The 27,387-nt window shown below is 42.7% G+C and overlaps 1 protein-coding gene across 5 annotated transcripts in view; it reads right to left on the reverse strand.

Annotated features, from left to right (window-relative positions):
• pam (peptidylglycine alpha-amidating monooxygenase) overlaps positions 1-27,387 on the reverse strand; it is a 156,399-nt gene that overhangs the window by 18,199 nt on the left and 110,813 nt on the right. For all 5 annotated transcript variants that reach the window (XM_065017215.1, XM_029646556.2, XM_029646549.2 and 2 more), the window contains 6 exons: positions 14,562-14,678; positions 14,286-14,358; positions 13,664-13,874; positions 12,297-12,500; positions 9,869-9,990; positions 7,403-7,499 (listed from right to left, as the gene is read on the reverse strand). In XM_065017215.1, coding sequence (XP_064873287.1) covers positions 7,403-7,499; positions 9,869-9,990; positions 12,297-12,500; positions 13,664-13,874; positions 14,286-14,358; positions 14,562-14,678 — 824 coding nt within the window. The remainder of the gene's footprint in view (positions 1-7,402; positions 7,500-9,868; positions 9,991-12,296; positions 12,501-13,663; positions 13,875-14,285; positions 14,359-14,561; positions 14,679-27,387) is intronic.

Below are 27,387 nucleotides of genomic sequence, written 5' to 3' on the forward strand. Positions count from 1 at the left end.
CGCACAGTGTTGAGATTGCCTGCAATGACAACAAGCTCAGTCCGATGATGCTGTGACACACCGCCCCAGACCATGACCTCCAAATCGATCCCGCTCCAGAGTACAGGCTTCGGTGTAACACTCATTCCTTCGACTATAGACGCAAATTCGACCATCACCCATGGTGAGACAAAACCGCGACTCGTCAGTAAAGAGCACTTTTTGCCAGCCCTGTCTCGTCCAGCAACGGTGGGTTTGTGCCCATAGGCGACATTGTTGCCGGTGATGTCTGGTGAGGACCTGCCTTACAACCGGCCTACAAGCCCTCAGTCCAGCCTCTCTCAGCCTATTGCGGAGTCGGAGCACTGATGGAGGGATTGTTCCTTCCTGGTGTAACTCGGGCAGTTGTTGTTGCCATCCTGTACCTGTACCTGTCCCACAGGTGTGATTTTCGGGTGTACCAATCCTGTGCAGGTGTTGTTACACATGGTCTGCCACTGTGAGGACGATCAGCTGTCCATCCTGTCTCCCTGTAGTGCTGTCTTAGGCATCTCACAGTTCGGACATTGCAATTTATTGCCCTGGCCACATCTGCAGACCTCATGCCTCCTTGCAGTATGCCTAAGGCACGTTCACGGAGATGAGCAGGGATCGTGGGCATCTTTCTTTTGGTGTTTTCTAGAGTCAGTAGAAGGGCCTCTTTAGTGTCCTAAGTTTTCATAACTGTGACCTTAATTGCCTACCTGTTAAGCTGTTAGTGTGTTAATGACCGTTTGTCAGGTGCATGTTCATTAATTGTTTATGGTTCATTGAACAAGCATGGGAAACTGTGTTTAAACCGTTTACAATGAAGATCTGTGAAGTTGTTTGGATTTGTACGAATTATCTTTGAAAGACAGGATCCTGAAAAAGGGACATTTCTTTTTTTGCTGAGTTTATATCCACATCAATTACACTATACATATCTATATCCACATCAATTACACTACACATATCTATATCCACATCAATTACACTACACATATCTATATCCACATCAATTACACTATACATATCTATATCCACATCAATTACACTATACATATCTATATCCACATCAATTACACTATACATATCTATATCCACATCAATTACACTATACATATCTATATCCACATCAATTACACTATACATATCTATATCCACATCAATTACACTACACATATCTATATCCACATCAATTACACTATACATATCTATATCCACATCAATTACACTATACATATCTATATCCACATCAATTACAGTATACATATCTATATCCACATCAATTACACTATACATATCTATATCCACATCAATTACACTATACATATCTATATCCACATCAATTACACTATACATAGCATATTTATATCCACATCAATTACACTATACATATCTATATCCACATCAATTACACTATACATATTTATATCCACATCAATTACACTATACATATCTATATCCACATCAATTACACTATACATATCTATATCCACATCAATTACACCATGCAGTTACACCAAACACAATCATACAAAGTACAAATATATCTGAACTGTATTGACAAAGCAATAATATCAAAAATATTTCACATTTTGTCAATAGAAAATGTATGGTTTATCAATTGATGTGGTAACACTACACTGAGTATACAAAATATTAAGAACACCTGCTCTTTCCATGACAGACTGACCAGATGAAAGCCATGATTCTTCATTGATGTCACTTGTTAGTGCGGAGCAATTAACCAACATTAATTGACTGACGTCGGTTCAATTATTTGAATTCCATTTCCTTCTTTTTTCCCCCTGTGAACTCGATGCTCAGTTTCTGTAGAGAGCAATCATATCAAACCTGAACTGTGTGATGTGGTAGGGAGTCGTAGTTTCCAACAGGCCAATATTCTACATAGTTTCGCGCAGAAAAAGTGCTGATTCACTGCAATGACCATAATCCATTGCGCGCCAGCTTGTCATGTCTGTGTGGAGCAGACACGGAGATCTCGTTGACAGAGAGAAGAGAGAACACGCGAGAGGGATAGAGTGCAGTTACTTAGTGAATTATCTCTACCTGAAAATACATGATCTAGGTGATTGATAGTTGGTATTCAGCAGTTATATAATAGTAAGCCTTATTTACATTGAAGAACTATTAAATAGAGATGAGATGATGACTTGGAATGAAATAATAAAGTTATCAAATAAAACTAATGTAATATACACAACAACTGAAATATTTTAATAAAGTAATGTGAATAAATGATGGTAAATAAGTGATAAGCAGTAATGGACAGTCACTACCATCATGGGACTTTTATTCATTGTTTTATTCTGTGTTGTTACAGAACTCAACCCACATAATGCATAGTGCATTTAATGTTAAAAAAAAAAAAAAATGAAACCAAAATGAAAAACCGTGATTAAAAAAAAATGATCGAACCGAAACCGAACTGACCTCAAAAAGCACTAACCGCTCAGCACTACCACTTGCTATCATCTTATTGATGTCAGTGTAGATGAAGGGGAGGAGACAGGTTAAATAATGATTTTTAAGCCTTGAGACATGAAGTGTGTATGTGTGCCATTTGTGTCATGTTTTGTGTGGACCCCAGGAAGAGTAGCTGCTGCTTTTGCAACAGCTAATGGGGATCCTAATAAAATACCAAATACCAATAGCATTCAGAGGGTGAATGGGCAAGACAAAAGATTTAAGTGCCTTTGAACGGGGTATGGTAGTAGGTGCCAGGGGCACTGGTTTGTGTCAAGAACTGCAACACCGCTGGGTTTTTCACACCCAACAGTTTCCTGTGTGTATCAAGAACGGTCCACCACCCAAAGGACATCCAGCCAACTTGACACAACTGTGGGAAGCATTGTGGTCAACATGGGCCAGTCTCCCTTTGGAAAGCTTTCAACGCCTTGGAGAGTCCATGACCCGACGTATTGACGATTGCTGAGGGCAGAAACTAGGGAGCATCTCAATATTAGGAAAAGGTGATGCACTATTGTAAAGTGGCTGTTCCACTGGATGTCATAAGGTGAAAGCACCAATTTGTAAGTCAAATCAAATCAAATCTTATTTGTCACATACACATGGTTAGCAGATGTTAATGCGAGTGTAGCGAAATGCTTGTGCTTCTAGTTCCGACAATGCAGTGATAACCAACAAGTAATCTAACTAACAATTCCAAAACTACTGTCTTATACACAGTGTAAGGGGATAAGGAATATGTACATAAGGATATATGAATGAGTGATGGTACAGAGCAGCATACAGTAGATGGTATCGAGTACAGTATATACATATGAGATGAGTATGTAGACAAAGTAAACAAAGTGGCATAGTTAAAGTGGCTAGTGACATAAGAATGCAGTCGATGATCTAGAGTACAGTATATACATATGCATATGAGATGAATAATGTAGGGTAAGTAACATTATATAAGGTAGCATTGTTTAAAGTGGCTAGTGATATATTTACATCATTTCCCATCAATTCCCATTATTAAAGTGGCTGGAGTTGGGTCAATGACAGTGTGTTGGCAGCAGCCACTCAATGTTAGTGGTGGCTGTTTAACAGTCTGATGGCCTTGAGATAGAAGCTGTTTTTCAGTCTCTCGGTCCCAGCTTTGATGCACCTGTACTGACCTCGCCTTCTGGATGATAGCGGGGTGAACAGGCAGTGGTTCGGGTGGTTGATGTCCTTGATGATCTTTATGGCCTTCCTGTAACATCGGGTGGTGTAGGTGTCCTGGAGGGCAGGTAGTTTGCCCCGGTGATGCGTTGTGCAGACCTCACTACCCTCTGGAGAGCCTTACGGTTGAGGGCGGAGCAGTTGCCGTACCAGGCGGTGATACAGCCCGCCAGGATGCTCTCGATTGTGCATCTGTAGAAGTTTGTGAGTGCTTTTGGTGACAAGCCGAATTTCTTCAGCCTCCTGAGGTTGAAGAGGCGCTGCTGCGCCTTCTTCACGACGCTGTCAGTGTGAGTGGACCAATTCAGTTTGTCTGTGATGTGTATGCCGAGGAACTTAAAACTTGCTACCCTCTCCACTACTGATCCATCGATGTGGATAGGTGGGTGTTCCCTCTGCTGTTTCCTGAAGTCCACAATCATCTCCTTAGTTTTGTTGACGTTGAGTGTGAGGTTATTTTCCTGACACCACACTCCGAGGGCCCTCACCTCCTCCCTGTAGGCCGTCTCGTCGTTGTTGGTAATCAAGCCTACCACTGTTGTGTCGTCCGCAAACTTGATGATTGAGTTGGAGGCGTGCATGGCCACGCAGTCGTGGGTGAACAGGGAGTACAGGAGAGGGCTCAGAACGCACCCTTGTGGGGCCCCCGTGTTGAGGATCAGCGGGGAGGAGATGTTGTTGCCTACCCTCACCACCTGGGGCGGCCCGTCAGGAAGTCAGAACCCAGTTGCACAGGGCGGGGTCGAGACCCAGGGTCTCGAGCTTGATGACGAGCTTGGAGGGTACTATGGTGTTGAATGCCGAGCTGTAGTCGATGAACAGCATTCTCACATAGGTATTCCTCTTGTCCAGGTGGGTTAGGGCAGTGTGCAGTGTGGTTGAGATTGCATCGTCTGTGGACCTATTTGGGCGGTAAGCAAATTGGAGTGGGTCTAGGGTGTCAGGTAGGGTGGAGGTGATATGGTCCTTGACTAGTCTCTCAAAGCACTTCATGATGACGGAAGTGAGTGCTACGGGGCGGTAGTCGTTTAGCTCAGTTACCTTAGCTTTCTTGGGAACAGGAACAATGGTGGCCCTCTTGAAGCATGTGGGAACAGCAGACTGGTATAGGGATTGATTGAATATGTCCGTAAACACACCGGCCAGCTGGTCTGCGCATGCTCTGAGGGCGCGGCTGGGGATGCCGTCTGGGCCTGCAGCCTTGCGAGGGTTAACACGTTTAAATGTCTTACTCACCTCGGCTGCAGTGAAGGAGAGACCGCATGTTTTCGTTGCAGGCCGTGTCAGTGGCAATGTATTGTCCTCAAAGCGGGCAAAAAAGTTATTTAGTCTGCCTGGGAGCAAGACATCCTGGTCCGTGACTGGGCTGGGTTTCTTCTTGTAGTCCGTGATTGACTGTAGACCCTGCCACATGCCTCTTGTGTCTGAGCCATTGAATTGAGATTCCACTCAAGTCCACTTAAGTCGCTCTGGATAAGAGCGTCTGCTAAATGACTTAAATGTAAATGTAAATGTAAAAGGTATTCCTAATGTTTGGTATAAATTACGTTTCATAAATAAAATACTAATTTGTAGCTCCATAACTGATGAGTCAAATTGGATATAACCATTTTTAATGTCACTCCAATAGTCCACTAATTCATGCCTGAAATCCCTTAATAAATCTTGAATGATAGGGCAAGATTTAGATTTCTGCCTAAATAGATACACCCAAACATAATTATTTTTCATGAGATGGCCATAAACAATAACATGTAATGTTGCATAAAAAGGTTTTAAAAAGGTCTGAAACTCCCCTTGCTGGTAAAAAATAATTATAAATTACTGAGGTGTACTCACGTTTGAGGGCACAAGCTCAAGTTCATAGTGCTTCAATATTCCCAGTTCTTCAATATTCCCAGTAAAGAAATATTAGGTTGCAGTTATTATAGGAATTATGACGCGTCGACTATTTCTCTCTATACCATTTGTATTTCATATACCTTTGACTATTGGAGGTTCTAATAGGCACTTTAGTCTCAGGAGTTGATAGGCTTGAAGTCATAAACAGCGCTATGATCAAGCATTGCTAAAAGCTGCTGGCAAACGCAGTAAAGTTTGTATGAATGCTTACGAGCCTGCTGCCGCCTACCACCGCTCAGTCAGACTGCTCTTTCAAATATCAAATCATAGAATTAATTATAATATAATAAACGCAGAAATACGAGCCTTTGGTCATTAATATGGTCAAATCCAGAAACTGTAATTTCGAAAACATTTATTCTTTCAGTGAAATACGGAACTGTTCCGTGTTTTATCGAACGGGTGGCAACCCTAAGTCTAAATATTGCTATTACATTGCACAACCTTCAATGTTATGTAATAATTATGTAAAATTCTGGCAAACTAGTTTGCAACGAGCCCGGCGGCCCAAACTGCTGCATATACCCTGACGCTGCGTGCAATGAACGCAAGAGAAGTGACACCATTTCCCTCGTTAATATTGCCTGCTAACATTAATTTCTTTTAACTAAATATGCAGGTTTAAACAATATATACTTCTGTGTATTGATTTTAAGAATGGCAAAAGATGTTAATGGTTAGGTATATTCGTGCAATGACTGTGCTTTTTTCGCGAATGCGCCTTTGTTAAATTATCACCCGTTTGGCGAAGTAGGCTGTGATTCGAAGATAAATTAACAGGCACCGCCTTGATTATATGCAACGCAGGACAAGCTAGTTAACGTAGTAATATCATCAACTATGTGTAGTTAACTAGTGATTATGTGAAGATCGATTGTTTTTTATAAGATAAGTTTAATGCTAGCTAGCAACTTACCTTGGCTCCTTGCTGCACTCACGTGACAGGTGGTCAGCCTGCCACGCAGTCTCCTCGTGGAATGCAATGTAATCGGCCATAATTGGCATCCAAAAATGCCAAATACCGATTGTTATGAAAACTTGAAATCGGCCCTAATTTAATCAGCCATGCCGATTAATCGGTCGACCTCTTGTACAAATATTATGAAAATATGAAAAATCATGTGTTTATTTTCCAATTCAACAAAAGTGGGGCAATAGCGCTTGAAATGACTGAAACGTTTTCTAAATATAGTAATAATCAAATTATAAACAACTTGCTATAAGATTTCACATTTCTTATAACTGCAAAATAAATATGATCATACTTAGTGACTACAATATTGGCACATAAAATAATTTTCTCCTAAACGTCCCATTGAGCGGCGAAGAGACACCATTCAAGTGTTTGTTTAAATTCTAGTTAATTATTTAGTCATTTTTTATGTTGAGACCTCTAAAACCTGGCTGAGAATATCAGACAGATGAAACCACAGTGCCTGGACTTGTTAGACTGTCACCGTTCAAATGCCGTCACCCAGGCTTGGCTGGATAGGCTAGAAAATGTGACACGTCATTCCCTATACATATGTAGGTTCTGAAACCTGACACTTCAAGTCAGCTCCGCTGGGAGAGTGGAAGCAGAGAACAGACAGATGGGGCTTTCTGGCATTATAAGGCACGGACCGACCCTACGGCGTTCACACAGCGCTTTGGACACCAAAATGTCATTCGGAACGGGTCCAGAACAATATGGGGGACTTAACATCTAAGAGGTTTAATTTCACAGTCGAAAGGTTAATCTAATTAAACTTTCTTAGTGAGACATCCTGGATAATCTGGAATACTTTGGTTAAAGTTGACTTACTGTCAGAGGAGAACTTTAGCACGGAGTCTGTGGCTGCATCTCCTACAAAGACACGCCCATCTTTGGTTACAACAATGTCGTGGGGCATTCCAAACTCCTGAAAACAGAGGGAAGACACACTGTAGTTAGTACAGCCATTCAAAAACAATCATCTTTAAATTATTCCGTACATCACATTAATACAGTCTAGATTATGCAAGACTTAATACTCATTATGTCTTCAGTCTATGAGATGAAACTTAAAGTAAAATGTAAACATATTGGTTTTTATTTATTTATTTAACAAGACAGTTAAGAACCAATTCTTATTTACAATTACATTTACATTTAAGTCATTTAGCAGACGCTCTTATCCAGAGCGACTTACAAATTGGTGCATTCACCTTATGACATCCAGTGGAACAGCCACTTTACAATAGTGCATCTAAATCTTTTAAGGGGGGGGGGGGGTGACAATGACGGCCTACTCCAGCTAAACCCTAACCTGGATAACGCTGGGCCAATTGTGCGCCGCCCTTTGGGACTCCCAACCACAGCCGGTTGTGATACAGCCTGGAATCGAACCAGGGTCTGTAGTGACGCCTCTAACACTAAGATGTAGCGCCTTAGACCATTGCGCCACTCGGGAGCCCTTCAAGCCCTTCATAGATTCACTGATAAAGTAACAGTCAGATCTAAATCGGGATAAATCAAGGTGTCCAGTTATTAAACCAATAAGTCTCTACCTGTCCTCGTAGTTTACAATCCAAGATAGACGACAAACACAAACCCCACTCAACTTGGCACACAGAAACCAACCCCAAGAGACACGGCAGGAAGATCTTTATTTTATTGCCGTTTTAATGAAATTCCCTGCTGGCATCTGATTAGCTCAGAGGCACTAAATCAGGTAGTCATGCATCAGGGCTGGCCAGACAGGGATAGGAAGAATGATTAACTCTCCTGGAAGAAGATGACACAATCACTTTAAGTGGCTCAAGTAGTCAGAGACGAGGGTGTAGATCCATCTCACAATCAGTGGAGCCATTGTCAGACCATAGCTTTTAAAAGGAAAGTTCACCCAATTCACAATTTAACATTGGTTTACTTACCCTGTCAATGGACAAAACCAGAACATGGATTGCTGTCTAACCATATCCATACACTGCTTACAGGAAACCAATATGCCATGTTGAAATTTGGATGGACAATGCCTTTAAGTCTGATCCCAACGATCACGTGTAAACATTCTGCCAGTGACTCTTAATGTTTCTAGGCAGAATCTCATTTGAGTTCCAGCAACAACAAAAAACCGCTGTTGATACCTAGTCATTTGTACAACTGAATACCTTCAACTGAAATGTGTCTTCTACATTTAACCCAACCCCTCTGAATCAGAGAGGTGCAGGGAGCTGCCTTAAATCGACACCCACATCTTCGGTGCCCAGGGAACAGTGGGTTAACTGCCTTGCTCAGGGGCAGAACGACAGAACGACAGATTTTTACCTTGTCAGCTCAGGGAATCGATCCATCAACCTTTCAGTTACTGGCCCAACACTCTAACCACTAGGCTACCTGCCGCCCTACTGTATTAGACAAATCACATACCCTCAATGGAGATCAATAACTAGTTTCTTTGCTTTGCTCTAAGGCTCAATAGGCAGATAAGATTTCAGATAATTCCAATGTTTGACTGGTGTGTGAAGTGCCTGATAGTGATTGAGGTAACATGAATAGCAATTAAGGTGATTGCTTGGTACAGAGCTCCCTCTGTGGTTCGTGCCCGGAGGACCTCCTCAGTCAAGCAGGTTATCCCCATCAACATAAGGCCATAACTGTCCTTGTTGATCCAAGAATCTGGTGTACGAAACCAAAAGTAAAAGACCCAAATGGAAAATGGAAAGCATCGGAAAAAGAATGCATAGAACATATCTACCGCTTCTTAGACTTGCTTTCAATGAGAATGACAGATCTATAAACGTACATTTCTATGTGGATTTGGTCGGGTCGCTCCAAAAATGACATATTGCAGCTTTAAGCTTTATTGTTTTTATCCAGGGTCGTTATCCTGAAGGTAGTGAAGACGTACTGTACTAGTGGCAATAACAAGCCTGTATAGAGTGCTCATTCGATACCCACGGGGGACCAGTAGGAAAACATATAAACATTTATGCACTCCCTACTGTAAGTCGCTCTGGATAAGAGCGTATTCTAAATGACTAAGATGCAAATGTTCACTGAAATACACTAGCTATTTAGCAACTACTCTACAAGCAACTAAATGTCGAGCAGCTTTGTTATGAAAAGCCAAAAGGGCCAAAATGGAGACATCATTAGACCAGAGAGACCACTCTTTATTTATTTACTTATTAATGGTACATGCTGATTGAATCAGAAGGATGTTCAATACTGTTATTTATTGCTGCTCTGGTTTGTAGAAAAATGGTTGTGTTTGCAGCAGAGCCCTCCCTCCCATCCGTAACCAACCTGTGCGTTTTCTGGGCTGAAGTCATCCAGGATCTCCTTGGTTGAATAATTAATCACAAAGCCTTTGAGAGGGGCAGAGCGCCCGTACGCAGATTCCCCATTCACCGCGTAGATCAGACCACCTGGATACACAACATTTGCATAAGGCGCGCGCGCGCACACACACACACACACACAGGTTAAGGGAACAGGCACATAAATATGGATTTTCCCCTTTGAAGACTTGCATTTACATGAGGCAGCGCGACGCAACATGAAAGTCGGCATCACAAAAACGTTTGTTACAATGTGAAATGGTGCAATTAGCTGTCTCTAGGAAAGACCTTACAGTGTGCAGATGAAATTAAGTGGGTTTATTATGGGGATGTGGATATATAATTTCTCTAAGACGTTGGTGTCTAATTTTCCTCAAATAAAACACACACTGGCAACCGATATAAAGTGGATTCCTAGTGTGATGTATGGTTTTAATCATTTTACACCTGAATTATTCCCAGAAAATAAATCCCTGTGAATATGACATAGCCATAACCATAGAGATATGACCCAGATTTGGTGTTTTATTTTATATCCATAACCAAAGTGCAGGAAAGGGCAACTTTGATGGGGGTCACACAACATTTTTTTTTTTTTAATAAATAAATAATTCTACACATTTTGCCATGGAGCGTAGAAAAAATGTTTACGTTTTAAAGCAAGTTTCCTGCAATTCTACACATTTTGCCATGGGACAGAAAGTAGATTTAGCAATTTTATAACTCATTTCATGCAATTCTAATAATTTTGCCCATAGGGTGAATAGAAATGTTAAACTAAACTGCTGCTAAACTAACTTAGCAATCTAAAAATGTTAGCTGACATGGGCTAATTGAGTGACTGTCAGTGACTGACACAAGAGAAAAACTGCTGATGCACAACCACATTTTAAAATGGCACCTTCTGTATTCCTACTATTCAAACTCTCAACAGTAAGTTGAAACCCCAAATGAGTTCCACCCCCAAAATAAATGAACAAATACATATATTTTTGTACTGTTTATTTTTGTGGAAATTGATCCAACGGTCTTCAAAAGGTGGGGTGGGGCGCAAGTTGCCCATCCCTGCCATAGAGATATAACACACAGATTTAGTGTTCTATTCTCTGACCATAACCATAGAGATAATAGGTGTTATATTCTCTACCCATAACCATAGAGATAATAGGTGTTCTATTCTATAACCATAGAGATACTAGGTGTTATATTCTCTACCCATAACCATAGAGATAATAGGTGTTATATTCTCTAACCATAACCATAGAGATAATAGGTGTTCTATTCTCTACCCATAGAGATAAGTGTTCTATTCTCTGACCATAACCATAGAGATAATAGGTGTTATATTCTCTACCCATAACCATAGAGATAATAGGTGTTATATTCTCTACCCATAACCATAGAGATAATAGGTGTTATATTCTCTACCCATAACCATAGAGATAATAGGAGTTCTATTCTCTACCCATAACCATAGAGATAATAGGAGTTCTATTCTCTACCCATAACCATAGAGATAATAGGTGTTATATTCTCTACCCATAACCATAGAGATAATAGGTGTTATATTCTCTACCCATAACCATAGAGATAATAGGTGTTCTATTCTCTAACCATAACCATAGAGATAATAGGTGTTATATTCTCTACCCATAACCATAGAGATAATAGGTGTTCTATTCTCTAACCATAACCATATAGATAATAGGTGTTCTATTCTCTACCCATAACCATAGAGATAATAGGTGTTCTATTCTCTACCCATAACCATAGAGATAATAGGTGTTCTATTCTCTACCCATAACCATAGAGATAATAGGTGTTCTATTCTCTACCCATAACCATAGAGATAATAGGTGTTCTATTCTCTACCCATAACCATAGAGATAATAGGTGTTCTATTCTCTACCCATAACCATAGAGATAATAGGTGTTTTATTCTCTACCCATAACCATAGAGATAATAGGTGTTCTATTCTCTACACATAGAGATAATAGGTGTTCTATTCTCTACCCATAACCATAGAGATAATAGGTGTTCTATTCTCTACCCATAACCATAGAGATAATAGGTGTTATATTCTCTACCCATAACCATAGAGATAATAGGTGTTCTATTCTCTACCCATAACCATAGAGATAATAGGTGTTCTATTCTCTACCCATAACCATAGAGATAATAGGTGTTCTATTCTCTACACATAGAGATAATAGGTGTTCTATTCTCTACCCATAACCATAGAGATAATAGGTGTTCTATTCTCTACACATAGAGATAATAGGTGTTATATTCTCAACCCATAACCATAGAGATAATAGGTGTTCTATTCTCTACCCATAACCATAGAGATAATAGGTGTTCTATTCTATTTCTAAAACCACACCGGACTCACCATGCACAGGTGCGTAGGAGATGGCAAACACTTCCCCTCCAAACTCCTGCTTCTTGATCTCCTTGACGAATTCCCCGGATTCAGCGACAAAGCACTGGATGCGTCCATTCTCCCGGTCGGCCACGCACAGCTCCCGCCTGTCAGGCAGAAACACCAGGCTGTGTGGGATTCGGAACTGGACCCTTCTCCTTCTGTCTGACGAGCCTGAGGGGGAAGAACAGGGACATGTTCATTAGGGCACAGCGTAACAAAATGTTTCAAAATGGTGTGTATCCACATTTGGGACTGTTTTCTTGAGTTTCAAGCCTAGTGAATATGACCCAGAGCAATTGAAAGACAACTGTGAATCAAACGGTCTTTGAGCACGGCCCAGGGAGTGAATCACTTAGGTTCACTTTGTCTGAGAACATTGGGGCCCAGACATTTCGTGGTGTTACCATGGAGATAGAGGACTGTAGATAGATACAACATGTTTTATAACTCCCTGCTCATGCTGTCACAGGCACAAAGATGAGTCCTCTATCTATACGCTGGTGTTACCTCCTTAGAGCATGGTGAATGTTCTTGGGACCAACAAGATGTGCAAAACAATGTCCCTAACCACGGAATCCGTGACCCAGCAGAACCCCCCACCCCCCCCATCATGTCAAAGTTTAAACATGGAGTTCTGGTCTTGAACTACTGTGTCTAACTCAGCTCAAATTATTATTGTGTCTTAATATATTCCCTATACCCAGTTTCTTTTGGCACAATTGTTATTGAATATTTGAATAGGAGAATAAAATGGGAGTGTGTGAATAGAAGTGTATTTGATATTTCACTAGGTACTCCAGATACTGTAAATAACCTGTGCTCCCACTAGTTAGACGTGTGTAGAGGTCTTCAGCCACTGCATGTCCTCTAAGGTCTATTGAATGATTTACCGTAAAAGCACCGTTGTGATGTACTGCACCAGGGGTAATGAAGAGGAGTTCACAGCAGCCACATCAGCAGAAAATATTGGCATGCTATTACAGGTAAATCAATATAGATTCAAACACATTATGTCAAGCTGAGCCTGACATGGCCTTCGCTTCAAACAAACTGCCAATAAATCTTTCATTGTGTGTGTGTTCATGTTTGTCTGAATGTGTGTGTTTGTTTTTGTGTGTGTGTGTGTGTGCGTGTGTTTGTGTGTGTGTTCATGTTTGTCTGAATGTGTGTGTCTGTGTGTGTGTCTGTGTGTGTGTGTGTTTGTGTGTGTGTTCATGTTTGTCTGAATGTGTGTGTGTGTGTGTGTGTGTGTGTGTGTGTGTGTGTGTGTGTGTGTGTGTGTGTGTGTGTGTGTGTGTGCAAACATGCGCACGTCTGGAGCATGTACTACAAACCTGCTCCCCAGTGTGACAGGTATTTTCCCTCGGGTGAGAACTTAAGTATCCTGGCATTGCAGTATCCGTCTGACACGTACACGTTCCCGGTCACGGGGTCCACCGCCACATCGGTGGGCTTGCAGAAGTGCTCTTTGTCACTTCCGGGTTCAAAGGCCTCTCCCAGCACAACCAGGGGCTTGTCCCGGCCATCGCTGCTCAGTTTGAACACCTAGGTGAGGGGGACACCGTATGTTGTACACTACGAAAGTCAAAGCTTATGTCCCAAATGGCACCCTATTTCTATAGGGCACTGGTCAAAAGTAGTGCACTAAATAGGGAACAGGGTGCCATTTCGGTACGGAAGTATGTTGGCTTATTATATAGGGTCCAGAGTGTTTCCTGGTTAGGTCAAGTTCTCATAAAAAACTCCTGGCCTTACGATCACTAAAGCCAAATGTCACAACAGTACAACTCATTGGTTTTTCTATAGTAGTGGGTCTTGGTACATGACAAGTGAGCCCCTTTCATGCCATATGGTAGCATGTGCCGGCTCAATCAGACATTTCATATGGTAGCATATGCCGGCTCAATCAGACACATTTCATATGGCCAGTGAGGATGTGAACACTATGGTTCTTACCTGATGAAGCGCCACGTCCGTGACCCAGTAGTTATTGTCCTTGTCCGTGGTGATTCCATGAGGCAAGTAAAACCTGCCGAGCACACAGAGAAAACACTCTTTAAATGCTTTGAATGAAGACAACAACATCGCGTCCTAGGAGTCAACTTAGTGCACTACATAGGGAATAAGGGTGCTATTTTGGACAAACGCCTGTGTGCTTATTACGTAAGACATCTATTATGTCTCAAAACGCCTAATTGCCCTCGTTTGCACAGCGGTGGTAACGCTTCTTACATATTTCTTCCGGAGGCCTTGAGTACGCTGCCTTTGACGGGATCCACCACGAGAATGGTGGACTGTTGAATGGGACCCAGGGACTGCTGCTGGTATTTGCCACTGTTGTCGAAGGAGCTGCAACGGAAGGAGAATGACTTGTGTTAAAATACAGAGAATACCTATAAAATTGTCTGAGACAACAAAGGTGTTGGGTGCCCCAAACGGCTCACTATTACCTACTATATCATGAACTACTTTTGACCAGAGCCCTTGGTCAAAAGTAGTGTACTATATAGGGAATAGGGTGCCATTTGGGACGCAGACTGTCAAATCAATGTATAACAACCAAAATGTGATGACTCTGCAGGTCATATTTGTTTTGTTTGTTTGAAGGGGAACGCTATTACTTAATCAGGAGGTTTCCATCAAAGGGGGAGGCGACACGGACACAAAAGTGACAAAATCGTACAAATGATTCACTCAAACAATCCCAAATACTTAAACAAATGCCTTGAACGCTTCCTGAGTCCCTGCTATAATCAGTCCCTTCTGGAATTCACCAAAAAATAACAGAGGACCCCAACTTTCACTCTTGGTTTACTATCCCTCACTTTCATCCTCGAACTCCCTGTGGACTCCTCGATAGAAAAACAATGCCTTATACCTAACAAACTCAGTAATGTCCCAATAGTGGAGTAAGCACAGAATATATAATAAATCACGCCTCTATCTATTCTATGAAACAAAACTGCGTTCGTCAATGAACACCACCTGGGACACATTTGTTCACATCCCTGAACTTTTGACTTTTTGATGAATTACGCAGGACAACATCAGCTACAAGAGCTTAACGAGTTTAAGGTAGGATAGCAGTAAATAAACTGTAGCTGGGGTGTATACTGATGACTGATATAGAGAGGGACTATCCGTTCTCACCTAATGACCTAGCTAATTCATTTTCCCCTCTCATCTGGCTCCAGAGTCTTAAGAGCACTGAGGCAAGGGCAGTTAGCGGAATTAGCTTTTGCCTGTTAGCGCATGGTGGCTCACGTTGGCGGCTCATGAAATTTATGTTATTTCACAAGGAGAGTCTTGGCCAGTTAAAGGGATATTTTTCTTCTAAAACATATTTTAGTATGTCATGACAATTATTAATTTGTACTGAAAGTTACAACTTAACTGCTGACAAGCACATTTTTCTGGAACCATATCAACAGTGGACTAATGAACAAAACACTAAAATATTTTTTTTGTGTAAAATATTTTAAAGCTGTGTCATGGCTTTGCCCTCTTTGGGTACAGCAAGCCCCATCTCCCTTCCTCCTACAACTAGGCTGCTGTGGTCAGAGGTCGTAAATTCCAGGAAGATCCTGCCGCATGGCCACACAGTATAGAGACAGAGTGAAGTTTCATAGAGAACAAAGGAATTTCTTCCACCTCACAGAACTTGAGGTCCGAACAACATTTATGTTCCGGAGAAGGTATAAAAGATCGGTGAAGAATCCAGCTACGAACTGGTCCGTTTGGTACAAGTTTGTAAAACTCATGAGAGACGGTGCGGCCACATTACCATAACGCTGTTTATATAATAGCCTCAGATATGAGGTTTTACATCTAATTGTTGTATAAGATGAATGAGTGAGGATGAGACTGTTTGTAAAATTGTGTAATGTGATTTTGGACTGTTTAATGAAGGAAACTCCAATTCCCTTTTGAGTTTAACTAAATCAGAGGACCGCCCATGAGCCCAGGGCATCCTGGGACAGGCCCTTTTCTGCAATTCCGAATAAAACCCCAACCTTGAGAATTCCTCAACAGACCATGTTTTTCTCCATTATGAGAGGACAAAGGTTACAGACCATGTTTTCTCTCAATCACGAGAGGACAAAGGTTGAGACGATTGCTGAATCTTTTAACCATACCACGTGGTTAAACTCTTAGACTATCGATACCGACAGAATAAGAACAAGTCTTTGATATTAATTACTAGTCTGCAGCTAGGAATTCGGTATCATTGAACGCGAAGAACGAAGACGGGGGAAACATCAAAAACGAAATGAATGAATGTCACTCTGAACAATCCATTCTAACCACGACAGAGAGAGAGAGAGAGAGAGAGAGAGAGAGAGAGAGAGAGAGTGGACGGAAACTCTCCAACAGAAACTAACTTTTCAACAGCGATCAAGACGACACACTGAGCGTAAATATATATATTGATGGCAATTCCAGAATGAGTGAGCGTTCATGTGCAAAGGATTAGCATTTCAATTGTTATAATTATCAACTGTGTGTTGTCTTATCTCAGTCGACCCCCACCTCCCTTTTGTACAACAAGCCGCCATGCCGGTTTAGCCCACTAGGGCACATTCCCCCATCATTTCTTGTAACCATTTTTACTTTGTTTGTTTGTTTATGCAGTTCTGTGAATTACTTAGTTAATAAATAAATGATTTAAGACAATTGATGTATGGATGACTCATAGTGAAGACTGGGTTCGTGCAGATAACCAACAATTTACGTGACGTTTGGAATGAGACTAACGTGAGGTAAAGTAAATAATTCATTAATTCGAAGACGAATTGATCAGTTATAAAATATCTGAAAAGTTATATTAGGAAAATTATAACATTGTAATCTGAATATTTTCTTTGGTGCCCCGACTTCCTAGTTAATTACAGTTGGATGATTAATCAGTTTAATCGCGTAATACCAATTACAGAGGATCTTTGATAAAAACTAAAAGTCTTCATTTAATGATAGTAAAGACACGACAGCTGCACTATGTAACTTTTTGGGTGACAAGACCAAATTCACATAGAAATGTAGTTATAGATCAGTCATTCTCATTGAAAGAAGGTCTAGGAAGCAGTAAGATATGTTCTATGTGCACTCTCTCTATGCTTCCCGTTCTTAAGTTTAGTTTTACGTAGTCTTTTATTTCGGTTTTGTAGACCAATTTCAAACAAGCTAAAAAATACAATATTTTTGGTTATTGAAAATATATTTCACAGCATTTAGGAACAATGATTCTCTATACATTGCTTGTTTTGTCACAAACTGAAATTAGGGGAACTATTAGAATTTTAGCAACCAGGAAATGGCGGAGTGATTTCTGCATATTCTACCTTTAATATGGCACATTCCTGTAATTGATATGGGCCACATCACTGGAGCTGGACACATGCACTGGGATAACTAATTAGGCCCTTCAAATTGACTCTGATATGGTCATGGTCAGCAGTAGGAAGAGGGAAGCTCAGAAGCCAGGCAATGATTAGGCTAATTGAGACTGAGTGGTGCAGCGGTCTAAGGCACTGCATCTCAGTGCTAGAAGCGCCACTATAGAGCCTGGTTCGATTCCAGGCTGTATCACAACCGGCCGTAATCGGGAGACCCATAGGGCGGCGCTCAATTGACCCAGCGTCGTCTGGGTTTGGACGGGGGTAGGCCGTCATTGTACATAAGAATTTCTTCTTAACTGACTTGCCTAGTTAAATAGGTTAACATATTACCTTCCGGGTTGGAGCGAGCGGTCGCATCCGCGCTTCGGTCTGCAGGTTGTATAACTTTTCATTACATTTCATTACATTTCATTATAGTACAACGGTTTGATTTGTCTAATCTTAGCAATTTCTTCTTAGCTAGCTACATAGCCGTCTTTGTATCAAAGATAATTGCGTAATTATCGTATTTCGTATTTCGTCGTCCTCCTATCTGCCCAGCAGCTAGCCAGCTAGCTAACGTTCACCGTCTACCGTAGCACTGTAGTAACTATCACACTCAACTGAACGACTTGATTAGTGTAGTGTTAGCTAGCTACATAGTTGTCTTTGCTGTCTTCGTATCAAAGATAATTGTGTAGTTTAGAGTGTGTAGTCTTAGAGCGATTATCTTAATTTACCGAGGTTAGCTAGCCAGCTATTTGTCGTCCTTAACGTAGGAGTCACTCCTAGCTAGCCAACAGCTAGCCAACGTCTACTGAATAGAACTTTCGCATTCCGGTCGCATTCCGCTTCGCTCCACAGGTAGTATCACATTTTCATTTCATTTCATTACAGTCCCAACGGTGTGATTTGTTTGATCGTAGCTAGCTACATAGCTAGCTACATAGCAGTCTTTGTTTCAAAGATAATTGATACAGCCACTGCCAGCTAGCCTACAAAGTCAACAACGCAGCCACTGCCAGCTAGCCTACCTCAGCAGTACTGTATCATTTTAATCATTTTAGTCAATTAGATTCTTGCTACGTAAGCTTAACTTTCTTAACATTCGAGACGTGTAGTCCACTTGTCATTCCAATCTCCTTTGCATTAGCGTAGCCTCTTCTCTAGCCTGTCAACTATGTGTCTGTCTATCCCTGTTCTCTCCTCTCTGCACAGACCATACAAACGCTCCACACCGCGTGGCCGCGGCCACCCTAATCTGGTGGTCCCAGCGCGCACGACCCACGTGGAGTTCCAGGTCTCCGGTAGCCTCTGGAACTGCCGATCTGCGGCCAACAAGGCAGAGTTCATCTCAGCCTATGCCTCCCTCCAGTCCCTCGACTTCTTGGCACTGACGGAAACATGGATCACCACAGACAACACCGCTTACTCCTACTGCTCTCTCTTCGTCCGCCCACGTGTTCTCGCACACCCCGAGAGCTTCTGGTCAGCGGGGTGGTGGCACCGGGATCCTCATCTCTCCCAAGTGGTCATTCTCTCTTTCTCCCCTTACCCATCTGTCTATCGCCTCCTTTGAATTCCATGCTGTCACAGTTACCAGCCCTTTCAAGCTTAACATCCTTATCATTTATCGCCCTCCAGGTTCCCTCGGAGAGTTCATCAATGAGCTTGATGCCTTGATAAGCTCCTTTCCTGAGGACGGCTCACCTCTCACAGTTCTGGGCGACTTTAACCTCCCCACGTCTACCTTTGACTCATTCCTCTCTGCCTCCTTCTTTCCACTCCTCTCCTCTTTTGACCTCACCCTCTCACCTTCCCCCTACTCACAAGGCAGGCAATACGCTCAACCTCATCTTTACTAGATGCTGTTCTTCCACTAACCTCATTGCAACTCCCCTCCAAGTCTCCGACCACTACCTTGTATCCTTTTCCCTCTCGCTCTCATCCAACACTTCCCACACTGCCCCTACTCGGATGGTATCGCGCCGTCCCAACCTTCGCTCTCTCTCCCCGCTACTCTCTCCTCTTCCATCCTATCATCTCTTCCCTCTGCTCAAACCTTCTCCAACCTATCTCCTGATTCTGCCTCCTCAACCCTCCTCTCCTCCCTTTCTGCATCCTTTGACTCTCTATGTCCCCTATCCTCCAGGCCGGCTCGGTCCTCCCTCCCGCTCCGTGGCTCGACGACTCATTGCGAGCTCACAGAACAGGGCTCCGGGCAGCCGAGCGGAAATGGAGGAAAACTCGCCTCCCTGCGGACCTGGCATCCTTTCACTCCCTCCTCTCTACATTTTCCTCCTCTGTCTCTGCTGCTAAAGCCACTTTCTACCACTCTAAATTCCAAGCATCTGCCTCTAACCCTAGGAAGCTCTTTGCCACCTTCTCCTCCCTCCTGAATCCTCCCCCTCCTCCCTCTCTGCAGATGACTTCGTCAACCATTTTGAAAAGAAGGTCGACGACATCCGATCCTCGTTTGCTAAGTCAAACGACACCGCTGGTTCTGCTCACACTGCCCTACCCTGTGCTCTGACCTCTTTCTCCCCTCTCTCTCCAGATGACATCTCGCGTCTTGTGACGGCCGGCCGCCCAACAACCTGCCCGCTTGACCCTATCCCCTCCTCTCTTCTCCAGACCATTTCCGGTGACCTTCTCCCTTACCTCACCTCGCTCATCAACTCATCCCTGACCGCTGGCTACGTCCCTCCCGTCTTCAAGAGAGCGAGAGTTGCACCCCTTCTGAAAAAACCTACACTCGATCCCTCCGATGTCAACAACTACAGACCAGTATCCCTTCTTTCTTTTCTCTCCAAAACTCTTGAACGTGCCGTCCTTGGCCAGCTCTCCCGCTATCTCTCTCAGAATGACCTTCTTGATCCAAATCAGTCAGGTTTCAAGACTAGTCATTCAACTGAGACTGCTCTTCTCTGTATCACGGAGGCACTCCGCACTGCTAAAGCTAACTCTCTCTCCTCTGCTCTCATCCTTCTAGACCTATCAGCTGCCTTCGATACTGTGAACCATCAGATCCTCCTCTCCACCCTCTCCGAGTTGGGCATCTCCGGTGCGGCCCATGCTTGGATTGCGTCCTACCTGACAGGTCGCTCCTACCAGGTGGCGTGGCGAGAATCTGTCTCCTCACCACGCGCTCTCACCACTGGTGTCCCCCAGGGCTCTGTTCTAGGCCCTCTCCTATTCTCGCTATACACCAAGTCACTTGGCTCTGTCATAACCTCACATGGTCTCTCCTATCATTGCTATGCAGACGACACACAATTAATCTTCTCCTTTCCCCCCTCTGATGACCAGGTGGCGAATCGCATCTCTGCATGTCTGGCAGACATATCAGTGTGGATGACGGATCACCACCTCAAGCTGAACCTCGGCAAGACGGAGCTGCTCTTCCTCCCGGGAAGGACTGCCCGTTCCATGATCTCGCCATCACGGTTGACAACTCCATCGTGTCCTCCTCCCAGAGCGCTAAGAACCTTGGCATGATCCTGGACAACACCCTGTCGTTCTCAACTAACATCAAGGCGGTGGCCCGTTCCTGTAGGTTCATGCTCTACAACATCCGCAGAGTACGACCCTGCCTCACACAGGAAGCGGCGCAGGTCCTAATCCAGGCACTTGTCATCTCCTGTCTGGATTACTGCAACTCGCTGTTGGCTGGGCTCCCTGCCTGTGCCATTAAACCCCTACAACTCATCCAGAACGCCGCAGCCCGTCTGGTGTTCAACCTTCCCAAGTTCTCTCACGTCACCCCGCTCCTCCGCTCTCTCCACTGGCTTCCAGTTGAAGCTCGCATCCGCTACAAGACCATGGTGCTTGCCTACGGAGCTGTGAGGGGAACGGCACCTCAGTACCTCCAGGCTCTGATCAGGCCCTACACCCAAACAAGGGCACTGCGTTCATCCACCTCTGGCCTGCTCGCCTCCCTACCACTGAGGAAGTACAGTTCCCGCTCAGCCCAGTCAAAACTGTTCGCTGCTCTGGCCCCCCGATGGTGGAACAAACTCCCTCACGACGCCAGGACAGCGGAGTCAATCACCACCTTCCGGAGACACCTGAAACCCCACCTCTTTAAGGAATACCTAGGATAGGATAAAGTAATCCTTCTCACCCCCCTTAAAAGATTTAGATGCACTATTGTAAAGTGGCTGTTCCACTGGATGTCATAAGGTGAAAGCACCAATTTGTAAGTCGCTCTGGATAAGAGCGTCTGCTAAATGACTTAAATGTAATGTTAAATGTAAATGTAATATTATTTTATATATATATTTAGAAATACACGGTTTGGTCATTAAAAAAAAACATGTTTTTGTTGTAAACTCAATTATTGTGAATCTTCTTCACTACGCTTTTTACAACGATACATTTAAAAACAGAGACAAAAATGTCTATGCTCTTGTTTACTTTAAAAACATGTTGCTTAAGGGGAGTGAAACAAGTCCATACTTACACTCACCATTCATCACAAACTGATTTCATAAAAGAGGACTAAGCTTCCAACTGTTAGAAATTCATTATTGTCACCAATTCAAGGCCTAGTAAATTGATGATAATAAGATAAATGCCTAATAAGCTATTTCTATACACACTTATAAACTGCAAAATTAGTGCCTAATATGTGATCCCTATACTACACTAGCTAGGTTTCCATCCAATTGGCAACCAATTTTCATGTAAATATTATAAAATCCACATTTTCCCTCCAGAGATGTTTCCATCAAATTGATATGTTTCAGATAAAGTGCTGTAAGTGGCACATTCCTGTAGTCCACATAAAATACCTTTTGCGGTTAAATTCACATGTACCCAAATAAAAAATACAAGTTAAATGGGTTTCCATCGCATTTTCAACTCTACTGATGGTTTTCTCACAAGAAATATTGCATTATATAGCGAGTGTGCAAACTCTGATATTTGCACATGTTCGCTACAGCGCACATATATTTATTTATTTTTTAACCTTTATTTAACTAGTTAAGTCAGTTAAGAACAAATTCTTATTTTCAATGACGGCCTAGGAACAGTGGGTTAACTGCCTGTTCAGGGGCAGAACAACAGATTTGTACCTTGTCAGCTCAGGGATTTGAACTTGCAACCTTCCGGTTACTAATCCAACGCTCTAACCACTAGGCTACCCTGCCGCTCCAATCCTATCCTACACGATTATTATTATGAACAAAAGTCAAACGGCAGCCAAGAATGGATCATCATGTCACCGGAATAAAACCCTCGATATTTATTGGAAAGGAGCATCAAGCTCATCACAGTGCACTTTCACCACCCTGTGAAGTTTATCATAATGTATTTCTTCTGTTTCCTAATAAACTGCATACTTCCTGATGAGTCGTAGCGGGAGGACCACACAACATGTCATCGTGTGACTCCCAAGTTTACTTCGATATGATGGTTGTTGTGCATAAAAGAGCTTCCACCAACATTTCTCGCATAATTCATTGTACCGACACAAAAAAAATCCCACCTTGTCTAGTGTATTTTGTTTTGTCGACATTTGCCGTCATTAAATGTTTTATCCGACATGTACTCACAAAAAAGGTTGGATGGAAACCTGGTTACTGTTACCAAAAGTTACAATCACGAATTCAGAAACCCGTTTTTTTTTAAAAACACATTACCAAAGCCGATGGCGTCTTCACTCTTTCATCACTTTGCCCACATTGCCTGTCTAGTTATGCTAATCAGGACACCTGGGAGAGGTTTGAATTTGCATGGGGGGGGTCTACATATTCCTGGCCTAGTGACAGGTTACAACCCTGAACACTGGAGGAACACAGTGCCCCAATTACTGACTCCAGTCTACAGACTGTATCCCTATTGCTCCCTCTGAACAAAACAAACAGTTTGAAACATGAAGACAGAAGGAACCTTGGGCTCAGCCTGCCAAACATCAAGAGACACAGGCTGCATCCCAAATTGTACCTTATTCCCGACATAGTGGGCCCTGGTCAAAAGTAGTGCACTAAACAGGGAAAGGCTTCCATTTAGGACACACCCACACAGCCTTAAAGGGATGCACCACTATCTACATAAAAGTCTTATCTGATTTGGAGGAAAGTAAAACTGGATCATTCGAGAGAAGGGACTTCACTAACTGACAATCTATTTGCAATTATCCATTACTTCAGCCTCACTAAACTGGTTTGTGCCTGTGCCTGGAGCTAATCTCAAAAGTCTGTTTGTTTGCAGTTTGTTTGCACAGTGGACAGACCAGGGAAAATATCCCAACACTCTTAAATTACTTGTCCCCCTTGTATTCCATTCACCACTGATCTGAATGGATGTGGGTAAGTAGACATAGGTGATAGGTCTAAATTATCTCCGGTCCAAAAGTCCATTTAACAGTATTTGGACATCGCTGACAGTCTGATAAAGTCAAAAATGTCTGAGTAGTTGTATGGAGCACTTCACAATAGACCGAGATGAGAGGAAATGGTGTCATTGTCTGAATATTAAGCTCCAATAGACTGAGATGAGAGGAAATGGTGTCATTGTCTGAATATTAAGCTCCAATAGACTGAGATGAGAGGAAATGGTGTCATTGTCTGAATATTAAGCTCCAATAGACCGAGATGAGAGGAAATGGTTAATGAATGAATTAACTAATTAATTAATTATTAAGCACCAGCACCAGGAACATCGATTTCCAGCTTTCTAAAGACTTGGAAGTGTTGCAATGCAAGACAATGCCAATGTTTATCCTAGGATTTTTTTCAGCGGCGGTGAAAGTGGGCGTGGGCCAGGGTTTCCGTAATGAAAATGTGGCATTGGACATTTGACCGGCAGCATTTTAATTTACGGGACATTGTAGAAGTGTACCGGTAACCTAATTAGGGCATCCACCCACGGTGATCAGAATGACAGAAATCACATTAAGATTATGGTAATTCGTCTTAACAGAACGTGCAAATCGAGGAGGCAATGACATGTGTCCTTACCGCGCACTTTGAAGGCGTTAGAATGACGTCGCGTTCGCGTGCTAGTCGGAACTAGGAAACTCAGAAATGTTCGACTCGCTAATAGGTTGTAGTTAAGTTAAACATGTGTCACGTTCAAACCAGTTAGCAAGATGGATATTTCCAAAGTTTTCCTAGTTCTGACTAGCGCGTGAATGCGGCATAACTGTCCACATTTATTTTTCCTCAGACAACAAGACAAGTAATGAACAGCTAAATCACTAGACTATGCATAGGCAGAGCGTGAGTTCCAAGTTTAGGGGAGTACATTTTCACCATAAAAATGCATCTTTATAACAAAGCATTCCATACATCATTGCATTTGCAGACTTGGGTAAGATGGCCTACTATTCCTACCCTTACAAAAAAAGATTGCAGTCAGACTGCAGTGTAGCTGAAGTATGCTGCAAATACTGTGTCCCAAATATTATTTATGTTTTACTACAGTAATTTTGCAGTGTAACTGCAGTTAGAGTGCAGTATAATATTATTGTATATTACTGCATCGAAAACACCACAGCCAACTGCAGTTTCTGCACTTTAACAGCAGTTTCAAAACTGCAGTCCTTTTGTAAGGGTAACGTGATGAGTAGATTGGATAGTCATAATTTAGGATAATAAGATATCTCAATCACTGTTCGCAAAATATACCGTTCAATGCATGACTGACAACATAACGTTAACGTGTCGTCTTTCTTTGCATTGGGAAAAACATATTTAAAGCAATTCAACTACACTTTATATGACTGGAGACATTAGCAGAATCTTTTTTAATACGACAAATTACAGGGTAGACTACTCTGCTGACACGGACAAACAATCAATAAAACCAATGTTGTCCATATAACAGGCCTACGAGAAGGGGAGACACGAAATGAATATGACGTCCATTGTCCAAAAACAAACTTTTAAGCGGCACTGAGCCAACGCTGATTAAGGGTGAATATGCGCAGTGAGCACTCACCAGTGGCATGGCCGATGCTCTCCGCTGGTGCCAACAAGATAGGCTTATAGGCCTACTGTTGTTCGCCCAATTAAAGTTGATACAATTTTATTCATTTTTTTACCCCTTTTTCTCCCCAATTTCGTGGTATCCAATTGTTAGTAGTTACGGTCTTGTCTCATCGCTAAAAGTCCCGTACTAGCTCGGGAGAGACAAAGGTCGAGAGCCGTGCATCCTCCGAAACACAACCAAGCCGCACTGCTTCTTAACACAGCGCGCATCCAACTCGGAAGCCAGCCGCACCAATGTGTCGGAGGAAACACCGTGCACCTAGCGACCTGGTCAGCGCGCACTGCGCCCGGCCTGCCACAGGAGTCGCTAGTGCGCAATGAGACAAGGATATCCCTACCGGCCAAACCCTCCCTAACCCGGACGAGGCCAATTGTGCGTCGCCCCATGGACCTCCCGGTCGCAGCCGGCTGCTCGAACCCAGAGTCTCTGGTGGCACAGCTAGCATTGCGATGCAGTGCCTTAGACCACTGCGCCACCCGGGAGGCCACTAAATTGATCATTTTGATTACTGAATGACAGATTAGAGTCTTTTCAATGTCTTCTTTTTACAGCAATAGCCCTTTTCTTCTCAAACTATGTTTTCCCGCAATTGTACTTTTGAAATAGTGCGATATGCATGGATGGGCCTTTTCACTGAGAGTAGCAACTCAACAATCATCTACAGTTGAAGTCGGAAGTTTACATACACCTTAGCCAAATACACTTAAACTCAGTTTTTCACAATTCCTGACATTTAATCCCAGTAAAAAAATTCCCTGTCTTTGGTCAGTTAGGATCACCACTTTATTTTAAGAATGTGAAATGTCAGAATAATAGTAGAGAGTGATTTATTTGAGCACATTCCCAATGGGTCAGAAGTTTACATACACTCAATCAGTATTTGGTAGCATTGCCTTTAAATTGTTGAACTTGGTTCAATCGTTTCAGGTAGCCTTCCACAAGCTTCCCACAATAAGTTGGATGAATTTTGGCCCATTCCTCCTGACAAAGCTGATGTAACTGAGTGAGGTTTGTGGGCCTCCTTGCTCGCACACGCCTTTTCAGTTCTGCCCACAAATTTTCTATAGGATTGAGGTCATGGCTTTGTGATGGCCACTCCAATACCTTGACTTTGTTGTCCTTAAGCCATTTTGCCACAACTTTGGAAGTGTGCTTGGGGTCATTGTCCATTTGGAAGACCCATTTGCGACCAAGCTTTAACTCCCTGACTGATGTCTTGAGATGTTGCTTCAATATATCCACAGAATTTTCCTGCCTCATGACGCCATCTATTTTGTGAAGTGCACCAGTCCCCCCTGCAGCAAAGCACCCCCACAGCATGATGCTGCCACCCCCGTGCTTCACGGTTGGCATGGCGTTCTTCGGCTTGCCCGCCTCCCCCGTTATCCTCCAAACATAACGATGGTCATTATGGCCAAGCAGATCTATTTTTGTTTCATCAGACCAGAAGATGTTTCTCCAAAAAGTACAACCTTTGTCCCCATTTGCAGTTGCAAACCGTAGTCTGGCTTTTTTATGGCGGTTTTGGAGCAGTGGCTTCTTCCTTGCTGAGCGGCCTTTCAGGTTATGTCGATATAGGACTCGTTTTACTGTGAAAATAGATACTTTTGTACCTGTTTCCTCCAGCATCTTCACAAGGTCCTTTGCTGTTGTTCTGGGATTGATTTGCACTTTTCGCACCAAAG

The sequence above is a fragment of the Oncorhynchus nerka genome, linkage group LG4 (assembly GCF_034236695.1).
Source record: "Oncorhynchus nerka isolate Pitt River linkage group LG4, Oner_Uvic_2.0, whole genome shotgun sequence".
Classification (NCBI taxonomy): Eukaryota; Metazoa; Chordata; class Actinopteri; order Salmoniformes; family Salmonidae; genus Oncorhynchus; species Oncorhynchus nerka.